Source organism: Phyllobates terribilis, unplaced genomic scaffold, assembly GCF_046119375.1.
Source record: "Phyllobates terribilis strain yellow unplaced genomic scaffold, ASM4611937v1 Scaffold_56__1_contigs__length_8794411, whole genome shotgun sequence".
In the NCBI taxonomy this organism is placed as follows: Eukaryota; Metazoa; Chordata; class Amphibia; order Anura; family Dendrobatidae; genus Phyllobates; species Phyllobates terribilis.
Genome location: NW_027362816.1, coordinates 8,572,105 through 8,592,722, shown reverse-complemented (window position 1 = coordinate 8,592,722; position 20,618 = coordinate 8,572,105). Strand labels below are relative to the sequence as shown.

The window sequence follows — 20,618 nt, the reverse complement described above, 5'->3', positions numbered from 1 at the left end:
AGCAACAGGATCAGCATCACCAATAACAGCAGATCGAGTTACTTTTAGAGGTGATCCGTGGCAAGGCGACGGCTTCCGTCAAGTCCAAGTGATGATGCATACATCAGGAAGACGGTAAGGAAAGCGTTACAGAAGATGACCCCGGGGCATGATATTGAGGTGTTCCTGACTGTTTTTGAGAGGGTAGCGGAACGGGAGAAATTGCCGCTGGAGCAGTGGGTGGAGGTTCTGGCGCCATATTTGACTGGGGACCCGCAGAAGGCTTATTACAATTTGACATTACAGGACGCAAAGGAATATGCCAAATTAAAAACCAAAATATTGGCACGCTCAGGAGTGACTATGTCTGTCAGAGCACAAAGGGTCCACCACTGGGCGTATGCTGGCGACAGACCTCCACGCTCACAAATGTTTGACTTGTTACATCTTGTCCAGAAATGGCTGCAGCCAGAGTCTTCCTCTCCTGCCCAGATGGTTGAGCGTGTGGTAATGGACAGGTTCATCCATTCCCTACCCAGGCCGGTGCAGACCTGAGTTACCCAGGGCGACCCTCGGAATGCAGACGACCTCATAGGTCTGGTAGAGAGATTCCAAGTGGTCGAAAAATCCCTGGGGATACCCGAGATAGCCAGCTCCCCTTACTGGAGTGCCCAAAAGGGAGTGGGTTCACCACGGAAAGGGTTAAGAGCCACAACTGGGGGGCATTCCACTTCCACTGAAGGGGCTGCAAGGTCTGTTGTGAAGGATGTGACCTGTTGGCGATGTCGCAATCCGGGACACGTAGCCACCCAGTGTCATACGTCTGCTGAGCCAATGGACTGCAGTCTAGGCAGACGATGTTCATACTATGCTTACCCAGCCTGCAGTGTGGACTGTCAACCCGGCGAGGGGCCGCAGGTGTGTGCCGTGTCCGTTAAAGGAGTGATGAACCTGGGGCTATTGGACTCCGGGATTCTGGTGACCTCGATCAGTGCCACCCTTCCCCACCTGCTGATCCCCGCCAGATCTTTGGGCATCCGCTCCATACATGGGGATGCCAAGAACTACCCGGTGGCCAGAGTGACAGTCAAAACAGACTGTGGCGCCCAATCCCACGAGGTCGGGTTGGTCAAGGACCTGATACATTCCATCATATTGGGGCGTGATTTTCCCTTGTTCTGGGATTTGTGGGGGAAGGGATCCAGACTCCATCACGGAGACAAAAGCCAGGACCCTAGAAATACCTCGGTCGACATTGGAAGTGGATCGGTTTCCACTGTGTGTCCTTGTCGGTGAGGAGGACGAGACTGTGACTGAGGAGGCCGACCTCCCTGAGTTAGAGGTGCCCGGAGAGAACTTTGGGGCAGCTCAAGTTCGGGACTTGACCTTGAAAGGGGCGTGGGACAATCTTACAGTTTGTAATGGTGTTGCCCAAGAGTCGGGGGCGGTACCCACACTTTGCAATTCAGGGGGTACCAGGTAACCAAACTGAAAGGTGAATAGGTAGTGGAACAGCTGTTAGTTCCTGGGCCATACCGTCGGAGGGTATTAGACATGGCCCACTCACATATTCTGCGGGGGGGACACCTAGGGGTTGAAAAAAACTCAGGAGCGAATAGTGAGGAGGTTTTATTGGCCAGGATGCTACCGGGAGATCTTAAACTATTGTAGGTCCTGCCCCACCTGCCAGATAACCGAGCCCACCTCGCACGTCCGTAGTCTCTTAGTTCCACTACCTGTGATAGAAGTTCTCTTTGAGAAGATTGCCATGTACCTCGTGGGTCCCTTAATTAAATTGGCCCAGGGCCATCAATACATCTTGGTCGTCATGGACTATGCGACCCGGTACCCCGAAGGGGTACCCTTACGGAACTTAGCTCGGGAACTTGTCAACATCTTTGCTAGGACCGGCCTGCTGAAGGAAATCCTGATGGACCAAGGAACCCCATTCATGAGCAAGGTGATGAAGGAGCTGTGCAAAGTGCTTTAGATTACTCAGCTGCGAACCTGCGTTTGCCATCCGCAAACTGATGGCCTGGTGGAGCGCTTCAATAAGACCCTGAAAGCGATGCTCAAAAAGGTCATTGAGAAGGATAGGTCGAGACTGGGACTACTTGCTTCCGTTTCTACTTTTCTCCGTCAGAGAAGTTCCCCAAGCCTCCACTGGCTTCTCTCCATTCGAGCTTCTATATGGCCGGCATCCAAGGGGTCTCCTAGACATCTCCAAGGAAACCTGGGAGGCCGAGATCACGCCCCACCGGAGATAACATCTGCGTGACAGCATGGAAAATCAGGGATGTTTTTTGGCGCGAACAAGTCGGAACCCCGAATACGAACCCGAATTTGACATGCCGAACAAATTCGCTCAACACTAACCATGACCTTGACCTTCTTTTTTTCCGGCAGTAGACAAGTCTGCTTTCTTGCGCTCAAGTCCTAAGAATGACTGAACCCTCTGTGGTTCCAGTTTTGATTTTTATAGGTTTAGCAGTCATCCCAGCCTGGTCAGAATGGTTCTGATTGTTATCAGTTGACAACTGCAGTGCTCTATTGACCTGTCTACCACTAGAATATCGTCCAAGTAGAGGATTATTAGGGTATTCTGCTACCGGAGATGCGCTGCAACTTCTATATAATTTTTGTAAATACCCTCAGAGCCATAGATAGGCCAAAGGCTAGCGCTCTGTACTAGAAGTGCCCGACTTGTTCGTTTATATACAAGGCCACCCTCAAGAATGTCTGATCTTCCATATAGATTGGGATGTGTTCATAGGCGTCCTTCACATCTAGCAATCTCATATAAAACACTCTGGAAATAGCATTTTATGGTCTCCATTTTGAAGGGCCAGTAGACTAGAAATTTGTTCACCCCTTTCTTTCAGGTTCACTATGGTCCTGAAGGTGCCATCTGTTTTTTTTTATTAGGAATAGGGGGAATAGAATCCCTTCCCCTGCTCCTGCACTGGCACCTCCGGGAAATTCTCTTATCTCCTGCCTAGTCCAGTATATCATCTAGTGCCCGTCCGAAGAGAAATTCTCCTTCGCATGGAATTGGGCATAGCTTGACCTTGGACTGAACATCCCCCGGCCAGCTCTTGAGCCATAGTTCTCTAAGTGCAGCATTTTATAGGTTTGCCGATCTGTTTGCAAACATCACTGAGTCTGTCGAAGTGTCTGCGAGGAAAGTAGCTGCACCTTGAATTATATCCTTAGGGACGTTGTTCTTAATCTTATCCTCTAACTGCTGTAACCAAATCATCATGGATCTGGCCATGCAGGTTGCCCAAACTGCTGGTTTTATTGCCCCTTCTGAAGACTTCCATATCTGCTTCAGAAACACATCCACTTTTTTATCAAGAGGATCTTCAAAGGGCAGGGTAGATCTTTTGGTTGACTTGGCCACCGCCATGTCTATTTTAGGGGTTTTGTCCCACATGGCTGCTTCTTCCTCATCAAACAGACATCTGCTTTTGGATGACGAGGGCAGTGGATCCCTTTTCTCAGGCTTCCTTCATTCCCTATTAATGAATATTTAAATTCTCTCACTAACCGGAAATATGCAATTTTTCTTTTATTCCAAACCCCCGAAACATAATGTCCTGGACTGTTCTTGGGGTTTTAGTATCTGACATGCCCATAGTAGTTCTTTACCAATATATCTGTGTCTTCTGTAGGAAAACACTGCCTACCCCCTGTATCACTATCAGAGGATGAGGAAGAAGAGGAGTCCGATTCGTCTCTATCCTCAGATATTACAGACTCTTCTGAATCAGCGGCCTGCTGTTTGGGTCTTTTCTCCCTTTTACCACTTTCCTGCTGAATCAGTGAATTAATGGAGTCTGTAACTTCTATCCTAATTATGGATTTAAAATCCATGGCAAAGTTGGGGGTTTCTTCAGAGGTGGTCTTCAGAATAGAAGAATCTCTTCATATATGTGCTGGGTAAGTTATCGCCGCACAGTCTTTATCTTTTAGCTTGGCGCTACACTTCTTAGTCCCCTCCTAGCAAAGAACTCCAGCATATCCATGGCATCAAGAGGAAAGCTGCCGGCCTCCACCATCTGGTGGTCAACCGTCCACTATATACCGGAGGGACGCCACAGCTCCAGCGTCTGCTGCTGATCTCCCCCCAGAAATCTCGCATTATTTCGGGGTCAGACTTTTCCTTCCAGCAAGCGGTGTGAAGGGAGCATACCGGCGAGCCCTGTGCATAAACAGCCCCTGCATTTTACTGTCGCATTGCTTTCTGGCACACTTCCTCAGCAGGGCGCGCTAGATATCCCACTAGTGCGCCTCGCGCTTGCGCAGATCTGGGTTGCCATAACTCCAGCGCACTCAACACGGGGCACGCCAACCACGTTCAACAAAGTGGTCATGCAACTGCACACCCCAACGTCCTGGCCAGCGGTCGTGTCTCCAGATCTGTCAGCATCCCAGATCCTTGCAGACACCAACCAGACTTGGGTAAGTTCAATTGTACCGTTACTTTACTCTCTAGGTTCCTTCAAGGACCGGAAACCATATTGATGAAAAGGAGAGGTACCACCCTTTTGTTCAGTAGGTTTCCTGTCCTTGATTAGTGGATACCCTCTCTCTCAGGTGGTGCTGTCATGGGAGACGGGGAAAAACAAGACTGACCACAAGACCATCACAGCCATCTACACATCATAGGGGAGATCTCATGACACCTTCTCTCCATCTACCTGATGATCCTGAGGAACATTGGGGTCTTCTTGTTTACAGTCCTGTGGAAGAAGAGGACGGGGACATCTCTCTGGTGTTGTCCTCTTACTGGATAGATCTGGAGGAAACACATACAGGGACTGAATTCATTCTTTACATACAGATAATTATAGGCCGTGTGTATTTAGTCCTGTCTATTACCTGGTGATGTGAGGGGCTGGGGAACCTCCATCATGACGTCCTTGTACAGATCTTTGTGTCCTTCTAAATACTCCCACTCCTCCATGGAGAAATAGACGGCGACATCCTGACCCCTTATAGGAACCTGACACATACAATGATACCGTCATCCCCCCGATCCCTCCATAGCGTTACTGTATAATGTCCCAGCATTCCCAGCAGTGTCACCTCTCCAGTCAGCAGCTCAATCATCTTGTAGGTGAGTTCTAGGATCTTCTGGTCATTGATATCCTCATGTATCAGGGGGTGAGGTGGAGGTCCTGTGATTAGGCTCAGGGGTCTTCTCCATCCCTCAGACACAGGGTCCTGACAGCACTCACTAGAGGTCTTCTTCACTACTGTGTAATCCTGGTTATGGAGAGACACATTATTAAATCTCCCTCCAGACATTTCCAGAGTCCTCACCTCTCCAGTTCTGTCCATCTGTTATTCCCATAGATAAGAATGATGTAATGTGACGTCATCAGAATCTCTCACCTCTCCAGTAAGCCGGAAGAGGATCTCTAGGGTGAGGTGGAATATCCTCTCCGCCATCTTGTCTCGCTCCCTATCCTTCGAGGAAAATTCTCTTCTATAGAAGATCTTCACTGAGAGGATCCGATATTGTAGAGACCTGAATGAGAAGAAGATGAGAAGATGTAACGTCATCAATAATTCTATGTAATAATACAATTACTGATTCCGGTATAAAGCAGTAATCTGTGGATCTGATCCTGGATGATGCCGGAAGAAAAAGAAGAAGTGGATTTTTATGGCGGCCATTAATGAGGTTTACTTTGTCAGCCGTACGGCTTCTGGCCTCACTCTGTTGCAGCCGTACGGCTTCTGGCCTCACTCTGTTGAAGCCCTATGGCTTCTGGCCTCACTCTGTTGCAGCCCTACGGCTTCAGGGTTCACTTTTTGCAGCCCTATGGCTTCAGGGTTCACTTTTTGCAGCCTGTGGGCTTCGGAGGTAAATCTCTGTGTGTTTTCTCTACCACTGGGAACCTCCTATATATTACATAAAAACATTCCTGAAAACCCCTTTAATCTGACTTTATAGAAAAAGTCTCTATCCGGCTACTGTCCTCCCCTCATGAATCACAAAATATGCCAAGTGTGAACAACTCCTGTCCCCAAATGAGGACTTGCAGGCGATCAGTTGATAGTCGGGGGTCTGGCAGTGAACCCCCTCAGCAATCAGCTGTGTTTTGCTGGACGTAGTGGCCTCTCAAGGACACATGTGGTATTACATGGTGCTCTTTCAGAATAATATGTAATATGTAATACATGATATCTTGAAGTCTTCCAGAAGAAGATATTGGCAGACAGGTAATGACTTATTACCTACCAGCCATTGTCTCCTTTATCACTTGCTAGTTCTTATACACATTTGGATGATGTCACATCTTCGTTGGAAGCCGTATTAGGAACCTCCATCGCAGATTTTATCATACAGGACGAGTTCTCAGCCAACAGCTATTTGGCCATTGTTCACATAAAGTAAACCTATGTTATATATAGCAATATGCAGCAGGATACACGAGATCCAGGGAAATATCCAATCGCCAGAAATGGGGTCAGGAAGGATTTTTTTTCCCCCCTGAATCAGAATTCTTTTGGGGGGGTTTCTTTGCCTTCTTCTGGATCTTTGGGTCCCAATGACTCTCAGGTGGTCCCCAATGACCGCAGCTCGTTTTGTGGTCTCCACCGGGGCAATCTGAGAGTGACTGTGACCATAGTTTAATTACTTAAAGGACCAGTAATATTTTCATTACAATGTTGCTTATTGCTATTTCAATAAAAAAATTAATTATATATATATATTGTTTTGTGTGTTTTTTTTTCCTGGATTTCACCTTACACAGTGAGAATGATAAGAGTAATCACAAAATATGGGGGCTCCATACACAGAGAGAACTCTGGTACCAAATTCCATGACAATTGTTCTGGGGTTCAGTCTGTGATGGAGCAGTAACATTGTATCCAGGACGTCGTACACACCATGCTACAGAAAGAAGACTGAAGAACGGGACGCAGCCGCAGAATACAGGAGACACAGGGTCTTGTGTAACAGTAAAAAACAGGAAAGATATTCAACAAGTGGCCGGGGGGCTCCAGGACCAGACCAGGAGGGAGGCCTCAGTCATCAGTGGCCAATATTCCCATGAAGTGGCCACATTTACCAACCGTTCTGCAGCCACTCGTTTACCTTTGTCCAACACCTCCGTCGGTCCTTGCAGTTATTAGGCCACCACTGAAATGCTTTTCTGACTACACACAGACACGTACATAGAAACCGTGCATGCCGCCATCACCGTCCACAACCAGAGTCCTGGTCCAGACCAGTGGCCTTTCCAATTCAAGTCTACTTGGGTTTAAACAAGGGTCCTGTCTCTAAGAGAACCATGTGCTTGCCACTTGGAACAGCAGTAATACAGTAACACCAGGTTAATATTCTTCGGGCACAGAGATGCACAGACAGTGAACCCTCTTAAAAAGAAGAACAGGACTGACATTCCCTAAGCAATAAGTACCCACACAATTGGAGGGACAGATTGCTCGCCCTTGCTGCTCCATGGTGTATGCCCAGTGGTGGCCACTCTTAGTCTAAGTTGGCTCTTCAGATTGCATGGTGATAAAGAACCTGAGGGCCATATACCTTCAAGAAAAAGATCTCATAAGGACACGTCGCCTTGAATTGTGAAGAACACAATAATGTTTTCCATACAATTCTATTGTGTTCTGTTCAGGATATATTAAAAAAAAGTCTGATGCTTAGAAGTTATAAAATGAGGTCAATACAACCTCAGGTGAAGAACAACACATCACAAATTACACCAGGTCATCGAATATTTACCAAAAAAATAGACTTAAATGCAGAAACAGTGTGTGAAAAATTAAAGGGGTTGTCCAATGAAAACAAGCTCCAATCTACAGGAACCTTCATCCCCTTTAGATTGGAACGGTGGTACGCATGCTAAAATGCTGCTCCATTCATTCTATATGAGGCGGCCATGAAGTGCACCCGACTTAATTGGACAGATGAGACAGAGTGGCCTTACAGAGAAGGGTCCTTGGATTGGACACCGAGTTACGGACCCCAAAGCAGCACTGAATATGATGTACTAGTGGGAGTCACGAGTGCAAGGGTTCAAGGGCGCCAGTAGTGGAAGACATAGTGCGCGAAACCGAAGAACAAGTAAGCAGACCTGCTGATCAGCACTGCAGTGCTGAGGCCGAGTTATGGAGAAATAGGGAGCGACAGTGCGCCTCACCAGTCCTGGAGTATATTACAGAGGAAGGATACTGTGTGGAAAATGCTTCATACTGTAAAGGAAACGTCCAGAACACTTTGTGCCCCGCGATATCCCTTGTATGCCGGGACGTTGCTAGGGTCCTAAAAGATCAGGGGCCAAAGCCCCAAAGTAGGTGTTTCCCCATACAACCTCCCCGCCACTTAAAAGAGGACCTATACATATATAATTACAGTACACCATTGTTGCTAACCTAAAATACACAACTGAAAGACCAATATTCCCAAAATTACTTCTATACAAGGCAATAATAATCCCGCTACACAATGCCCTCTACCATCAACACTACACAGTGAGTACATAGTATTATGATATGACCATTGCCTCTACATAAAAACACACTGTACAAAGACCATCTGACTTCTCACATTTCCAGCACCATCCCCATCTATTCCCACCCTGCACAACCTCCCCATGCTGCCTGCTCCTCCGACATGGAATAGGAACCTCAATACTTCAAAAATTATGTCATTACTATGATTACCCTCCACCAATTAATGCTACAAAGACTGTGTGCCAGATAGAGGGGACCTATAAAAATAATAGCGTCCCATAGAAAGTAGTAAAGACCCCACTGTGCTACCTAGCAAGTAATAATGCCAGATATGCTCTTATGAAAGTTTCAATATCTGAAGTGTTCCCTCCAAGCAACAAATACCGTTGAGTATCCCCTATAAGTAATAATGCCCCCTTAAAGCCACAATCAAACTACACCCAACTACAAAGTTCTTCTTCAAGTCTATGGACGATGATTTCGGGGTGGTGAAAGAAGAAATTTCTGATGATGCACCCATTTAAAAGAAATAATGTCCAGAGTGCCCCCATAGCACCCTGTATAGTGTATGATAGTCCCACAGCTCACTGCACACTGTATGATGGTCCCCACAGCTCCCTATTCACTGTATGATGGTCCCCACAGATCCCTATACACTGCATGATGGTCCCCACAGCTCCCTAGACACTGTATGATGGTCCTAACAGCTCCCTACGCACTGTATGATGATCTCCACAGCTCCTTAGATACTGTATGAGGGTCCCCACAGCTCCCTAGACACTGTATGATGGTCCCCACAGCTCCCTATGCCCTGTATGATGGTCCCCACAGCTCCCTATGCTCTGTATGATGGTCCCCACAGCTCCCTACGCTCTGCATGATGGTCCTCACAGTGCCCTATGCACTGTATGATGGTCTTCACAGCTCCCTATGCATTGTATGATGGTCCTCATAGCTCTCTACGCACTGTATGATGGTCCCCGCAGCTCCTTATGCACTGAATGATGGTCCCCACGGCTCCTTATGTACTGTATGATGGTCCCCGCAGCTCCCTACGCTCGGTATGATGGTCCCCACAGCTCCCTATGCACTGCATAATGGTCCCCACAGCTCCCTATGCCCTGTATGATGGTCCCCACATCTCCCTATGCACTGTATGATGGTCCCCACAGCTCCTTAGGCACTGTATAATGGTCTCCACAGCTCCCTATGCATTGTCTGATGGTCCCCACAGCTGTATACGCACTGTATGATGGTCACTGCAGCTCCTTATGCACTGTATGATGGTCCCCACGGCTCCTTGTACACTGTATGATGGTCCCCACGGCTCCTTGTACACTGTATGATGGTCCCCACGGCTCCTTGTACACTGTATGATGGTCCCCACAGCTCCGTACACACTGCATAATGGTCCCCACAGCTCGCTATGCCCTGTATGATGGTCCCCACATGTCCCTATGCACCGCATAATGGTCCCTACAGCTCGCTATGCACTGCAAAATAGTCCCCACAGCTCCTTATGCACTGCATAATGGTCCCCACATCTCCCTATGCACTGTATGATGGTCTCCACAGCTCCCTATGCATTGTCTGATGGTCCCCACAGCTCTCTATGCACTGTATGATGGTCTCTACAACTCCTTATAACTGGCATGATGGTCCCTACAACTCCCTATATCCTGTATAATGGCCCTCACAGCCCCATATATACAGTACTGTATGATGGCCCCCACTGCCCAATATATACTGTATGATGGCCCCCACACCCACTTGTACATTATATTATGGCCCCTACAGCTCCCTTTATACTGTATGATGGCCCCACAGCCCCTTATAAACTGTATTCTGGCACCCACTCCCCATTTTATATAATATGATGGCCCCACTGCCCCTCATATATAGCATGATGACTCCTATAGCCCCTTATAGTATGATGGCACCCACACCCCTTATATATGCAGGTGCATCTCACTAAATTAGAATATCATCAAAAAGTTTATTTATTTTAGTTCTTCAATGGTGAAAATGAAACTCATATATTATATAAAGTCATTACAATCAAAGTGATCTATTTCAAGTGTTTATTTCTGTTAATGTTGATGATTATGGCCAGGGGCGCACATAGAAATCATGAGACCCCATAGCAGAAGCTCTAATTGGACCCCCCCCCACCAAAAAAATAAAGAAATATTTGTCTGTGTCACAGAAGAGCCGATCTCACAACTTTCCAGCCTTTACTTCGTTTTTCTAATGTTCCTCCTACTGAAGTCCTAGATCCCTCTTTCATTGCCCCCATGAAGTATGATGCCAATAAAAGTGCCCCCCAAACACAGTATGATACCCCCATGGTGCATTCCTCCACATTAGCCTCTACATGAACAGTATAATGACCTTATTGTACCCCACTTCAACTCCCAAGGCAAAGTATGGTGACCCTAACACAGTATGATTCACCCAACTGTGACCCCCACACAGCCCTCCATACAGTATAATGGGCCTACATACAGTATAATGGCCCACACTAGCCCTCCAAACAGTATAATGGCCCCACACAGCCCTCCAAACAGTATGATGGACCCCATACAAACCTTCACACCATATAATTGCTTTCATACAGTATAACAGCCCCCCAAATAGCCCCCAAAATATCATAATGGCCCCACATAGACTTCCATATAGTATAATATGCCACCCATAATCCTCCATATAGTATAATACACCCTCCAAAATCCTCCATATAGTATAATGCACCCCCCATAATCCTCCATATAGTATAATGAACTTCCCATGGTCCTCGATAGAATATATTGCACTCCCCATAGTCCTCCATACAGTATATTTCACACCCCAAAGGGTAAAATGCAGCCCCCATATAGTATAATGCACCACACAGTCCTGCAGTATTATGGGCACCACGTACTCACTGATTTTAAAATACCGTATGTTTTAAATAAGACGACCCGAGTATAAGCCGAGTCCCCCTAATTTTACCACAAAAAAAACTGGGAAAACGTATTGAGTTGAGTATAAGCCTAGGGTGGGAAATGCAGCAGCTACTGGAAAATTTCACCATCCTGGTATGTATGGCACCCCTCATCACCAATCCTGGTATGTATGGCACCCCTCATCCCCCAATCCTGGTATATAGGGCCCCCCTCATCCTCAATCCTGGTATGCATGGCACCCATCATCCCCCAATCCTGGTATGCGTGCCCCCCCTCATCCCCCAATCCTGGTATTCGTGGCCCCCTCATCCCCCAATCCTGGTATGTGTGGCCCCCTCATTCCCCAATCCTGATATGTATGGCCTCCTCATCCCCCAATCCTGGTATGTGTGGCCTTCTCATCCCCCAATCCTGGTATGTGTGGCCCCCTCAACCCCCAATCCTGGTATGCATGGCCCCCTCACCCCCCAATCCTGGTATGTGTGGCCCCATCACTGCACACTGCCTGTCATCACTGTATTCCTGTGACAGCCAGCCTGTTGCTAGTGTTCATAGGAGATCGTGATTTCTGCTATATATAGCAATGCTCCCTAAAGAGACTAACAAATACAGTGAAAAGTAAAAAAAAATGAAAAAAGTATAAAAGTTCAAATCATCCCAGTTTTCCCCCCATTAAAAATTAAGAAATATAAAACATTTAAAAAATACACATATTTGGTATCGCTGCGTTGGTAAAAGTCAGATCCATCAAAATATAAAATAAATTAATCCATTTAGTATACGGCGTAACTAGAACATTAAATAAAATGCCAGAATTACAGATTTTCAGTCGTTGCAACAAGAAAAAAATATATCATAACAGACAATCAAAACATTGCATATACCCCAAAATGATATCAATATAACCATCAGTTTGGGGTGGAAAAAACTAGCCCTCACGCAGCCCCATTCCCGAAACATGGAAACGCCACGGCTTTCGGATCTCGGAAAGTGGCGACACAAGCAAATTATTTTTATTATTTTTTTTTACAAATTTCTGAATTATTTTTCATCACTTAAATATAAATCCTATAAATCGTCACTTAAGTAGAACAGATGAAGCTTTACTACCTCCTGCTCCAGTTCCAGCACTTCACCGCTGCCGCTGATCTTTAGTCACTGGCTTCAAGGGTGACATCATGACTGCAGCTCTGCAGCCAATCACTTGGCTCAGTGGCCACGCTGACAGAGCTTCTAAGCTCAGTGATTGGCTGCAGCAATGATGTGTGCTGAAGTTGAGCCATCACCCCTGCAGCCTGTCACAATAGAGCACAGGAAGCGCTGAAGATCCAGAGCTGGAGCAGCAGGAGAAAGTAAAGCTCTGTGTGTTTTCTTTACCACTGGGAACCTCCTATATATTACATAAAACATTCCTGAAAACCCCTTTAATCTGACTTTATAGAAAAAGTCTATATCCGGCTACTGTCCTCCCCTCATGAATCACAAAATATGCCAAGTGTGAACAACTCCTGCCCCCAAATGAGGACTTGCAGGCGATCAGTTGATAGTCGGGGGTCTGGCAGTGAACACCCTCAGCAATCAGCTGTGTTTTGCTGGACGTAGTGGCCTCTCCAGGACACATGTGGTATTACATGGTGCTCTTTCAGAATAATATGTAATATGTAATACATGATATCTTGAAGTCTTCCAGAAGAAGATATTGGCAGACAGGTAATGACTTATTACCTACCAGCCATTGTCTCCTTTATCACTTGCTAGTTCTTATACACATTTGGATGATTTCACATCTTCGTTGGAAGCCGTATTAGGAACCTCCATCGCAGATTTTATCATACAGGACGAGTTCTCAGCCAACAGCTATTTGGCCATTGTTCACATGACGTAAGCCTATGTTATATACAGCAATATGCAGCAGGATACATGAGATCCAGGGAAATATCCAATCGCCAGAAATGGGGTCAGGAATGGTATGTGTGGCCTTCTCATCCAACAATCCTGGTATGTGTGGCCCCTCATCCCCCAATCCTGGTATGCATGGCCCCCTCATCCCGCAATCCTGGTATGTATAGCCTCCTCACCCCCCAATCCTGGTATGTGTGGCCCCATCACTGCAACCTCCTACCCCCCCAATACTCACCTATCCTCCTCGCTCCCCCGAGGCTCACGGGCCCCATAGCAGTGGTGTGGCCTGCCACCATTGGCGGTACGCCACTGATTATAGCTTACAGCCAATGAAATCACAAAAGTCATTATCTCAGTAAATTAAAATACTTTATAACATCAGCTTGAAAAATGTTTTTAAAATCCGAAATGTTGGTCTACTGAAATGTATGTTCAGTAAATGCCCTCATACTTGGTCAGGGCTCCTTTTGCATCAATTACTGCATCAATGCGGCGTGGCATGGAGGCGATCAGCCTGTGGCCCTGCTGAGGTGTTATGGAAGCCCAGGTTGCTTTGATAGCAACCTTCAGCTCGTCTGCATTGTTGGGTTTGGTGTCTCTCATCTTCCTCTTGACAATACCCCATAGTTTCTCTATAATAGATTCTCTATGGGGTTAAGGGCATGTGAGTTAGCTGACCAATTAAGCAGAGTGATACTGTTGTGTGTAAACCAGGTATTGGTACTTTTGGCAGTGTGGACAGGTGCCAAGTCCTGCTGGAGAATGAAATTTCCATCTCCAAAAAGCTTGTCGGCAGAGGGAAGCATGAAGTGCTGTAAAATTTCCTCGTAGACGGCGGCGCTGACTTTGTTCTTGATAAAACACAGTGGACCTACACCAGCAGATGACATGGCTCCCCAAACCATCACTGATTGTGGAAACTTCACACTAGACCTCCAGCAGCTTGGATTGTGACCTCTTCACTCTTCCTCCAGACTCTGGGACCTTGATTTCCAAAGGAAAATTGGAACTCTGGGATCTAATGGATGGTGTCAGTGACTGCCTTCTTGGCATTTGTCAAGTCAGCAGTCTTCCCCATGATTGTGGAGCCTACTGAAACAGACTATGGGACATTTTTAAACACTTAAGAAGCCGTTGCAGGAGTTTTTTGTTAATTATTCTAATTTACTGAGATAATGACTTTAGTGTTTTCATTGGCTGTAAGCCATAATCATCAACATTAACAGATATAAACACTTGAAATAGATCTCTCTGTCTGTAATGACTCTATATAATATAGGAGTTTCACTTTTTGTATTGAAGAACTCAAATAAATTAACTTTTTGATGATATTCTAATTTAGTGAGATGCACCTGCATATGATGACTGTTGCCCCCAGTGGAATATATGCGGTGTCTATTTTGGGATATTTTAGTACACCCATGATGATACTATAGACAGCCATTATACCTGGAATGGCCCCTTCCTTGCGTGCCTTGCTTTTTTTCGCTTACACGTCTAACAATCACATATGTGTTGTGTCCCTTCCCCCATCATCCTATTTTTCTATTGCTGAATAAATATGATAGATTTTATACTCCCTGGACTCCTTTGATGGTCTTTTACCCTGCGGGGTTTTCTTTCATATATGGATTCACTGTGTGGTGGTGATGGTAGAGGACATTGTGTAGCAGGATCATTTTGGCCTTGTATAGTAGTAATTTTGGGAATATTGGTCTTTGTATAGTGTATTTTAGATTAGTAACAGTGGTATACTGTAATTATATATGTATAAATCCTCTTTTAAGTGGCGGGGAGGTTATATGGGGAAACATGTACTTTGGGGCTGGGGTCCCTGATCTCTTAGGACCCCAGCAACGCTCCTGCACTGGGGAAAAGCAGGGTCTGGTGGCCACTTTAATATCATCACTTTATGGATATGACGCCAAAGAAACTAATGAAGTGCTTTGCAAACTGCCATAATTTTCACAATTCTGAAAATAAATTGTAAGTTTAGTTCCACTATAAGTGATGTTAATTCTGTTATGAGAGCTAACCTTCTGAGACAATTTGTCACTGCGGTGTGTGAATTGTCATATTAAGCTTTGCTACATCTATACATAGTGAAGCTCAGGGTCAAAATGCTGCAGGTCCCATCTCTTCTACAGAACAATCCCATGGAAATAAAGCTGATCATTTTATCAGACGGGATAATTAGAACTTACCTGGTTGGATCCTTTGTTTCTGGTGGTTTCTTTCCCAGGTCGTCATTAAGGCCCTTTACAATAAGCTCCAAAAACTCATCGGACTTTCAAGCGTTTTCTCCATCACAGAAAGGACAGAAAGGACGCGCTTATCCTGGCAGAGGAGAATCAGAGATATATTGTTCTACATCTCCCAGATGTTTGGATTTACCTACAGACTAATGATTAATCTCGCATGAAGAATGATAATATTATAACAGATCACAATTTTGGGGTAAAATTATTCAATTTTAAATATATATACAGTACAGACCAAAAGTTTGGACACACCTTCTCATTTTAAGATTTTTCTGTATTTTCATGACTTTGAAAATTGTACATTCACACTGAAGGCATCAAAACTATGAATTAACACATGTGGAATTATATACTTAACAAAAAAGTGTGAAACAACTGAAAATATGTCTTATATTCTAGGTACTTCAAAGTAGCCACCTTCTGCTTTGATGACTGCTTTGCACACTCTTGCATTCTCTTGATGAGCTTCAAGAGGTAGTCACCGGAAATGGTCTTCCAACAATCTTGAAGGAGTTCCCAGAGATGCTTAGCACTTGTTGGCCCTTTTGCCTTCACTCTGCGGTCCAGCTCACCCAAACCATCTCGATTGGGTTCAGGTCTGGTGACTGTGGAGGCCAGGTCATCTTGCATAGCACCCCATCACTCTCCCTCTTGGTCAAATAGCCCTTACACAGCCTGGAGGTGTGTTTGGGGTCATTATCCTGTTGAAAAATAAATGATGGTCCAACTAAACGCAAACCGGATGGAATAGCATGCCGCTGCAAGATGCTGTGGTAGCCATGCTGGTTCAGTATGCCTTCAATTTTGAATAAATCCCCAACAGTGTCACCAGCAAAGCACCCCCACACCATCACACCTCCTCCTCCATGCTTCACGGTGGGAACCAGGCATGTAGAGTCCATCCGTTCACCTTTTCTGCGTTGCACAAAGACACGGTGGTTGGAACCAAAGATCTCAAATATGGACTCAACAGACCAAAGCACAGATTTCCACTGGTCTAATGACCATTACTTGTGTTCTTTAGCCCAAACAAGTCTCTTCTGCTTGTTGCCTGTCCTTAGCAGTGGTTTCCTAGCAGCTATTTTACCATGAAGGCCTGCTGCACAAAGTCTCCTCTTGAAGAAATGTGTCTGCTGCTAGAACTCTGTGTGGCATTGACCTGGTCTCTAATCTAAGCTGCTGTTAACCTGCGATTTCTGAGGATGGTGACTCGGATAAAGTTATCCTCGGAAGCAGAGGTGACTCTTGGTCTTCCTTTCCTGGGGCGGTCCTCATGTGAGCCAGTTTCTTTGTAGTGCTTGATGGTTTTTGCATCTGCACTTGGGGACACTTTCAAAGTTTTCCCAATTTTTCACACTGACTGACCTTCATTTCTTAAAGTAATGATGGCCACTCGTTTTTCGTTACTTAGCTGCTTTTTTCTTGCCATAATACAAATTCTAACAGTCTATTCAGTAGGACTATCAGCTGTGTATCCACCTGACTTCTGCACAACACAACTGATGGTCCCAACCCCATTTAGAAAGCAAGAAATGCCACTTATTAAACCTGACAGGGCACACCTGTGAAGTGAAAACCATTTCCGGTGACTACCTCTTGAAGCTCATCAAGAGAATGCCAAGAGTGTGCAAAGCAGTCATCAAAGCAAAAGGTGGCTACTTTGAAGAACCTAGAATATAAGACATATTTTCAGTTGTTTCACACTTTTTTGTTAGGTATATAATTCCAAATGTGTTAATTCATAGTTTTGATGCCTTCAGTGTGAATGTACAATTTTCATAGTCATGAAAATACAGAAAAATCTTTAAATGAGAAGGTGTGTCCAAACTTTTGGTCTGTACTGTATATATATAGCAATTACATTATTCTGACAAGACCAATTTTTTGTTTTTTTCTTCCCCTTTTTCCCAAAAAATATAACTTTGTTTTTTCATTAACATAGACGGAGGGCTTGTGTTTTGTGGGACTAGTTGCTCTTTGGAATGACAATATTCAATTTACCACATAAAGTATTGAAAAATGGGGAAAAAATCAAAGTAAGGTTATTATTTTTGTTTGTTTGGGTTTTTTTATGAACATTTAAAAAAAAATGTGGTTTGTGAGACCATTTTCATCTTGCAAAGACCTAATTTTATAAAATGATCCCATTGATGGAGTTGTCGGCTTTTTCTTGTGGAGAGATCAGTAGTTACAAGTTTCTGGCACTTTACTGTCCTTTACAGCATTGACCCGACGTGTAATAGATTTATATATACTGAAAGATTGTACTTATGTCAATGCAGCAGAAACAAATATTGTTTTACGCTTTTTCTTTTTTATAGTTGGCCAGAAAACCTCAGAACCTTAAGCAGAAAATGACATGAATGAGAATATCTGCCCGGCTTGTACCGGATCCGGGGGTGTTACGTACAAGGCGAAGGTCCCAGAATAAGGATTTGCTTCATTTTGGTGCAGAGTTTCTAGTAGTTTCTGGTTACTACTGTTACAGGCAGATACCGTCTGCATAATACAGCCAGCACCGCCTCAACCCCTCCATGCATGTGGACCCCGGCACAAACACTCAGGTCCATCCTTTTATGCTAAGACATTAATAATTCTACAATTATCACACACAACTTATATACAGAAACCCCCCAACCGTCCCCGATCCAATGGGACTGTCCGCTGTCGCTTGAGGTCGGGGCTATGTGCTGACGAGCTGTGTTCTGTCAGGACAGTCAGTGTAGTACAAGAATGTCTCATCGCGAGCTGCTGTGATCGCTCCTGGAGAGGGGCAGCATCCGCTCCGCACGCCTCGTACACACCCGGCTCCGCTCCGCAAGCCTCGTACACGCGCGGCTCTGCTCCGTACACCTCGTACATACGCGGCTCCGCTCCGTACACCTCGTACACACATGGCTCCGCTCCGTACGCCTCGTACACGCGCGGCTCCGCTCCGTACGCCTCGTACACACGCGGCTCCGTACACCTCGTACACACGCGGTTCCGCTCCGTACACCTCGTACACACATGGCTCCGCTCCGTACACCTCGTACACACGCGGCTCCGCTCCGTACACCTCGTACACACGCGGCTCCGCTCCGTACACCTCGTACACACATGGCTCCGCTCCGTACACCTCGCACACGCGCGGCTCCGCTCACCTCGTACACATGCGGCTCCGCTCCGTACACCTCGTACACGCCCGGCTCCGCTCCGTACGCCTCGTACACGCCCGGCTCCGCTCCGTACGCCTCGTACATACACGGCTCCGTACACCTCGTACACGCGCGGCTCCTCTACGTACACCTTGTACACGCGCGGCTCTGCTCCGTACACCTCGTACACACGCGGCTACGCTCCGTACACCTCGTACACACGCGGCTACGCTCCGTACACCTCGTACACACATGGCTCCGCTCCGTACACCTCGTACACACGCGGCTCTGCTCCGTACACCTCGTACACACGCGTCTCCGCTCCGTACACCTCGTACACACGCGGCTCCGCTCCGTACACCTCGTACACACACGGCTCTGCTCCGTACACCTCGTACACACGCGGTTCTGCTCCGTACACCTCGTACACACGGCTCTGCTCCATACACCTCATACACACACGGCTCTGCTCCATACACCTCGTACACACACGGCTCCGCTCCGCACACCTCGTACACACGCGGCTCCGCTCCGTACACCTCGTACACACACGGCTCCGCTCCGTACACCTCGTACACACACGGCTCCGCTCCGTACACCTCGTACACACGCGGCTCTGCTCCGTACACCTCGTACACACGCGGCTCCGCTCCGTACACCTCGTACACACGCGGCTCCGCTCCGTACACCTCGTACACACGCGGCTCTGCTCCGTACACCTCATACACACACGGCTCCGCTCCGTACACCTCGTACACACGCGGCTCTGCTCCGTACACCTCGTACACGCACGGCTCTGCTCCGTACACCTCGTACACACGCGGCTCCGCTCCGTACGCCTCGTACACGCGCGGCTCTGCTACATCCACACTGTAAACCCCTCCTGACCCCACACATAAACTTCAGCTCATCCAGCACCATGACAACCAGCACAGCAGAGTCCTGCATCCACTGAGGCCCCTGATCATGTGACCCCTGACTCCTCCCCTCCTGTGACCTCATCACAGGTCCTGTGCGCACAGAGCAGCCATATATGTGGTGGCGGCTCTGCAGGTGGAGGTATGTGGAGACCCCATTACTGGGGCAGGGGAGACTAACCCCTTCAGCACGGAGACTCTTTTGGGGTCTTGTGTTGCCCCTTTATAAGAATCATAAGGTTTTTGTTCTGTTTCCTGTAATAGATACATACGACCCAACTATGGAGACAGGAAGGGAGGAAACGTATTGTTCTCATAGTACAGGACCCCTTTACTGCCCCACAGTGTAATGTCCCCATTATGCCCCTTATGCAGGATGTATGATGCCCCCACACAGTGTAATGCCCCCATTATGCCCCTGATGCTGGATGTATGATGCCCCCCACAGTGTAATGCCCCCATTATACCCCTTATGCAGGATGTATGACGCCCCCACACAGTGTAATGCCCCCATTGTGCCGCTTATGCAGTATGTATGATGCCCCCACACAGTGTAATGCCCCCATTATGCCCCTCATGCAGTATGTATGATGCCCCCACGCAGTTTAATGACCCCATTATGCCCCTCATGCAGGATGTATGATGCCCCCACACAGTGTAATGCCCCCAATTATGCCCCTTATGCAGTATGTATGATGCCCCCACACAGTGTAATGGCCCCATTATGCCCCTTATGCAGGATGTATGATGGCCCCATTATGCCCCTTATGCAGGATGTATGATGCCCCCACACAGTGTAATGCCCCATTATGCCCCTTATGCAGTATGTATGATGCCCCCACACAGTGTAATGTCCCCATTATGCCCCTTATGCAGGATGTATTATGCCCCCCACAGTGTAATGCCCCCATTATGCCCCTTATGCAGGATGTATGATGTCCCCACACAGTGTAATGCCCCCATTATGAGCCTTATACGGTATGT

General features: G+C 46.7%; 2 protein-coding genes across 3 annotated transcripts in view; both read left to right on the top strand.

Annotated features, from left to right (window-relative positions):
- The window catches only part of LOC141192298 (oocyte zinc finger protein XlCOF29-like), a 303,763-nt gene that overhangs the window by 140,451 nt on the left and 142,694 nt on the right, over window positions 1-20,618 (top strand). The window lies entirely within an intron of this gene.
- LOC141192248 (uncharacterized) overlaps window positions 1-20,618 on the top strand; it is a 231,437-nt gene that overhangs the window by 190,999 nt on the left and 19,820 nt on the right. Inside the window, exon 1 of one of the 2 annotated variants that reach the window (XM_073661744.1) lies at window positions 19,718-19,776. The exons of the other annotated variant lie outside the window; for it this stretch is intronic. Within the exon in view, the coding sequence (XP_073517845.1) occupies window positions 19,751-19,776 (26 nt within the window). The 5' untranslated portion in view covers window positions 19,718-19,750. Of the gene's footprint in view, window positions 1-19,717; window positions 19,777-20,618 lie in introns of those variants that run through there. 2 annotated transcript variants of the gene reach the window in all.